We start from the raw sequence: 5,524 nt of genomic DNA on the forward strand, positions 1-5,524 counted from the left end.
TGACAGCGCTCGTGTCCGTTCTAGACATTACTATCCGTCACAGTGTTGCCAAATCCGTGGTTTTCCCGTGGAATTGGGCTACTTTATCACTGTTGCCGCAGGTTGAAGCGACCCCAATGACGTGATTTTTACCGGGGGACCCCCCTCGAAACGAGGTTAGTTTGGGCTAGTTTTGAGTAGCAATTGGGCGGGTTTTGCTGTGAAAACCTGGCAACCCTGACGGAGAGTGAAACTCTGAAGCGCTCAGTCAGTGTAGGTGATGTAAAAGAGGAAAGCAGGCATTTTGGACCAAAGCACTGTGAAGCAAGGAAGGGGAGACTCAAAATGTTTCTAAACTTAAAACGCATTTTTGCCCCGTTTGTGTTGTTTTACTACTTACAAAATTATTTAAAGTATAAAACATTGTTATTTACAATACACAGCGTGGTTTTTAATAATTATTTTAGGGGGGACAACCTTCAGAAGGGGGGGTCCTGTCCCCCCCCGACATTTCTGCCTATGCATTTCGCTGAAATATTTGTAGTTGGACAATAAATGTGACATGTAGAATTTTAAACCTTACAAGTAAGTCTATTTTTATGATAGCACTGACTGTAAAGTGACTGTAATGGGGTAATCAAAATGGCCTAAAACAACTTTTAACCCTTTTTTGCACATAATATAAAGGCTTACATGGTTACATTCACTTTATTTGTTTTCATAGCCTTTAATATGTATTGTTTTGTTGGACAACATTGGGCGGAAAGTGAAATATATATATATTGGTTAGTTTGGGCTAGTTTTGAGTAGCAATTGGGCGGGTTTTGCTGTCAAAACCTGGCAACCCTTTCCGTCAAGCAGAACGTTATTATTGCTAACATAGCAGACTCATCGAAAAATACATTGGCATCATGTATAATTATTTTAGGGGGGACAACCTTCAGAAGGGGGGGTCCTGTCCCCCCCCGACATTTCTGCCTATGCATTTCGCTGAAATATTTGTAGTTGGACAATAAATGTGACATGTAGAATTTTAAACCTTACAAGTAAGTGTCTTTTTATGATAGCACTAACTGTAAAGTGACTGTAATGGGGTAATCAAAACAGCCTAATACAAATCTGTGCTTTTGTTCTTATTTATTTTCATTTTTAGTTTAGTGAATTTAACTTCTGCTTTAAAAGCCTTATTTTTGTTTTTAGATTGCAATGTTACAATGTTAGAATGAAATGTGATTTTAACCCTTTTTTGCACATAATACATTCACTTTATTTGTTTTCATAGCCTTTAATATGTATTGTTTTGTTGGACAGGCGGTAAGTGAAAATACAGATTTTTTAAATACAAATACAAAAACGAAAATACTGAGACATATACACCGTATATCGCAAATCAGCCAAAAAATACCGAGATATGAATTTTTGCCCATACCGCCCAGCCCTAGTGAGAAGTCAGTATTAGTATTAAAGGATTACTATTATTATTGGATTCTTTTTTCATGGACTAGTTTTTTTGTGAATTGTATTGAATCCAATTAGGATCAATCTGACTTCGACTATTACTATTATACACATTTTTAATAACCTAATACAAGGGTCTTTCAAAACATGTAACTCAAAAACTACTTCATGTAAGTATCACACACACACACACACACACACACACGCTGACCTGCAGTCTCTTCATGGTCTGGGAGTCCTGGTCAGCCTTGACCTTACAGGCCACCAGCAGCTGAGCGGTGGATGCTGCCACCTGTTTGGCTGAAGAAATGAGTTTCTCCTCACTGGCGTGACCCTGAACAGCAGAGTTAGCCGCCTCACACAGGTTGTTAGTAGCTGCAGCCACCATACGCGCCTAGAGCCAATGAATTCATGGACAAAATATGTTAAACATCCACCTCATCAAAAACCACTTCATGTATGTATAGGTATCTGAAACCTCTGCATCTAAATATATTTTAGAAGAAACTGAGAAAGTTAAAGTGCTAGTTCACATTCTGTCATCTATTCTCAAAATACCTTAATTTGTGTTTATAATGATATGAGAGCATGATATGACTAAATAATGACAGAATTTTTATTTTTGAGTGAACTACCCTTTAAGCTCAAAAGCTCTTCTAGCTCTACTTGTGACAGTGACCTACAGCAGAAATGAGACCCTGTGACCACTGTCCATCATCCACTGCGTTTGCTGGGATCGCCCCGACCTGACACAGAGAGAGAAATGCATTACTGACTGAGCAAAGCTGAACAAAGTACATAATTTCCGGGCATTCTGGATGAAGTTTCCTTCAACAGCATGTTCATCGAGGCACATTCATACCTTCCCTTGAGCCACCAGCTCTCTCTGAGCGGCAGATGCAGCTTTGACCAGAGCACTTGTGGCTGCAGCGATGGATTTGGCTGCTTCCAGAATCTGCTCCTCGAAGTTTAGACTCTCATCAGCTTCCTGTTGATCAGAACAGAGCAAAAATTAATTTCCATCACTGTCTGAACATTGGGACTGATCTTAAAGGTTTTTCACATGCGTACGAACACATCATCACAATGGTTTTTCATTCCAGTATAGATGAAGATGATGATGATGATGATGGAGGTCATTCATGCTGCATTCATAATTCATATCATTTGTGTTACCTTAAATCCAAATCCAAACTGGGCAATGCAAACGGGAATAGTTACACAAATGTGACACAATAATCAGGAACATCCACTTCAGAATATATGAGCACTGAGTGGGATTTTCCAAGCTGAATGTAAAATGTCAAGCAGTTAAGCCGCTCCTGAGGGATGTGGGTAAACGTTTCCTCACCTTGGGTTTGGCTCGGGGTTTGAGCTGCTCTAGTTTCTTGGCGGCAGCTTCAATGGCAGCTGCGGCTCCCAGCAGCTCATTTTCGGCGATGACAGTCGGGTCCTCAGGATCCACCCACTCTGTACCTAAAGAAAGCATAGTAACCAATCAAACTCATGTGTGGGATTGTGCTGTGTACCTGTAATAAAACAACTAATGCTATATCTTAGCCTTCCTCCATTCTTCTCCTCTGATTTAAACACTTTCTACAGTTTTGGATTTGGATTTTCGATCATCTGTGGTTCTTTTTATAAATCCTGAGGTTCTAAATGGTGTGCGAATAATTTTACAACAGATTCTACAATATTTTGTAAATGTTTTTCTTCCCTTTTTGAAATAAAAAATAGGGTTGGTTTAATTATTGTAGTATCAGAATGCAAAATGCCCTCTTTGCTTATTTAAGGAAAATATTCAACAACAACAACAACAAAAAACTTATTCAGAATTATTAGTATTAGAAAGGATATACACTACAGTTCAAAAGTTTGGGGTCAGTAAGATTATTTTAGTGTTTTTGAAAGAAGTCTCTTATGCTCACAAGGCTGCCTTTATTTGACCAAAAACAGTAATTTTGTGAAATGGCATTACAATTTAAAATAGCTGGCTTTTATTATACTATGTTTTAAAATGTAATTTATTTCTGTGATCAAAGCCGAATTTTCAGCATCATTACTCCAGTCTTCAGTGTCACATGATCCTTCAGAAATCATTCTAATACACTGATATATTTATGTGGAAACTTTGATACATTTTTTTGGACTCTTTGATTAATAGAATGTTGAAAAGGAAAGCATTTATTTGAAACAGAAATCTTCTGTAACATTTTACATTTTACAGTCACTTTTGATCAATTTCATGCATCCTTGCTGAATAAAAGAGAGAGAGAAAAAAAATAAAAATAAAATCACACTGACCCCAAACTTTTGAACGGTAGTATAAATTCATAAAGGAACATATTTTCCTTTATGTGCAATAAAACTGAAGGACAAAGACAACAGCAGAAAGTGTATCTCATTATATTAAATATATTTTTGTACTCATAAACACTAGATAGGTAGAAAGACCTTCATTTTATATGACTTTTCTTCTTTTTTTACAAAAATTGGTACCTACAGTATGAATCATCTATTTTCTTTAACTCTCTCTCTCTCTCTCTCTCTCTCCCACACACACACACACACACACACACACACACACACTCTGTCTGAGATTCTCCTTGTCTCTCATCATGTGTTAAATGGGGGTCTGGGTATTATCACCCCGAGCTCTCAGATCACTTTCAGTGGATTATCCTGATAAATCCTGCTTGGATTCCCTGCTCATGATGCCGAACTGGATCCTTGACCTGAGCTGATGGAGAGGACAAGAGGGCAAGAAGTACGAGAGAAGCCCTAGATCTAGAGCCCTGCAGCCAGAAGAGTAGAGTGTGTGTACTGAGAAACATGACACACACAGGTCGCTGTCGTACCTTTCATGGCCTCCGCAGCCTGTATGAGCTCCGTCACTGAACCGGCCACACGTTTGGAGAAGTGTGCCAGCTGCTGTTTAAGGTCATGACTTGGTTTCTGAATGATCTGTGGATAGAGACCGCATGACTTCAAACACATGAAAGCATTAAAACATCCTAAATAAGAGCTGGTTAAATCAATCTGATGACATATTTGACTCCTCACAAACAGTTCATTGCTGTTAGACACACATGCGGTCAACTAGAAGACACTAATCTAGTGATTTCTGAGGTGTGTGTGTGTCCTCGGCGTGTCCTCCGGGGTGGTGCTGGTGACAGTGGAACAGGTGCGTGGCATTAGCAGAGCTGTTCGTTTGGGACAGATGGCTAAGTAAAGACTTGGCCATGAGCAGGAATGCTGGGAATGACACAGACAATACAAACATATGCTGTCTGTCTATATAAACCCTACAGAAGCACAAAAGACAGTCTGTCTGTCTCTCTCTTCAGAGTTCCCATGTTTTGACCAATGCATTTCTCAAACTGTTCCAGTCGTTCATGACTTTGTTTTGAGACTGGGGTGCATTGCTCTTTAGATTTGGAATGAATAGATGTTCATAAACGATCAATGGAAAACTAATGTGACCAATATGACACTCAACGACAGACTAGTGTTTCATATTGGTGTTATTCCACTCAAACGTTCAAAAAAAAATATTTAAGTGGTGAGTAAAACTAGAAAAAAATATTACAATTACTAAGGAGGTTTATAGATCTTGCCCAAGCTTGGAAAATCATAGAGTACAAAATTCCCAGGTTATTTTCAGGCTTAACCATGAAGAATCAACACAACTGTGTTGTTCGTTATCTTTATGTTATTAATTTATGATAATTTAATCATATTCATTTAATTAGTTATTCACATAATTTATTCATTTTTTTATTACTTTTTTCCCTTGCTCTTGTAGTGCTTTTTATTGTTGTTTACACTTATGATCTTGTGGTTTGAAGGGATATTTGTTTTCACAAGTTAGAAAAAATAATCTAACATTTTTGCAGCACTTGGAAGGATGTTGGCACAGTCTAACAACGTGACTATGGGAGCCCTGTCTCTTTCTAAATATTACATAAAACTGACAATTCATCCTGCTTTGACCTTTTTTCACACACACACTCACTCACTCACTCTCACACTCACTCTCACTCTCACACTCACTCTCACACTCACTCTCACTCTCACTCTCACACTC

At 38.3% G+C, this 5,524-nt stretch overlaps 1 protein-coding gene across 1 annotated transcript in view; it reads right to left on the reverse strand.

Moving 5' to 3' along the window:
• LOC107702558 (talin-1-like) overlaps nt 1–5,524 on the reverse strand; it is a 104,951-nt gene that overhangs the window by 6,309 nt on the left and 93,118 nt on the right. Inside the window, exons 49-53 of the mRNA XM_016504915.1 lie at nt 4,296–4,401; nt 2,789–2,913; nt 2,300–2,425; nt 2,121–2,183; nt 1,649–1,831 (exon numbers count right to left, since the gene is read on the reverse strand). Of these exons, the coding sequence (XP_016360401.1) occupies nt 1,649–1,831; nt 2,121–2,183; nt 2,300–2,425; nt 2,789–2,913; nt 4,296–4,401 (603 nt within the window). The remainder of the gene's footprint in view (nt 1–1,648; nt 1,832–2,120; nt 2,184–2,299; nt 2,426–2,788; nt 2,914–4,295; nt 4,402–5,524) is intronic.

Source organism: Sinocyclocheilus anshuiensis, unplaced genomic scaffold (genome assembly GCF_001515605.1).
Source record: "Sinocyclocheilus anshuiensis isolate Anshui unplaced genomic scaffold, SAMN03320099.WGS_v1.1 scaffold210, whole genome shotgun sequence".
NCBI lineage: Eukaryota > Metazoa > Chordata > Actinopteri > Cypriniformes > Cyprinidae > Sinocyclocheilus > Sinocyclocheilus anshuiensis.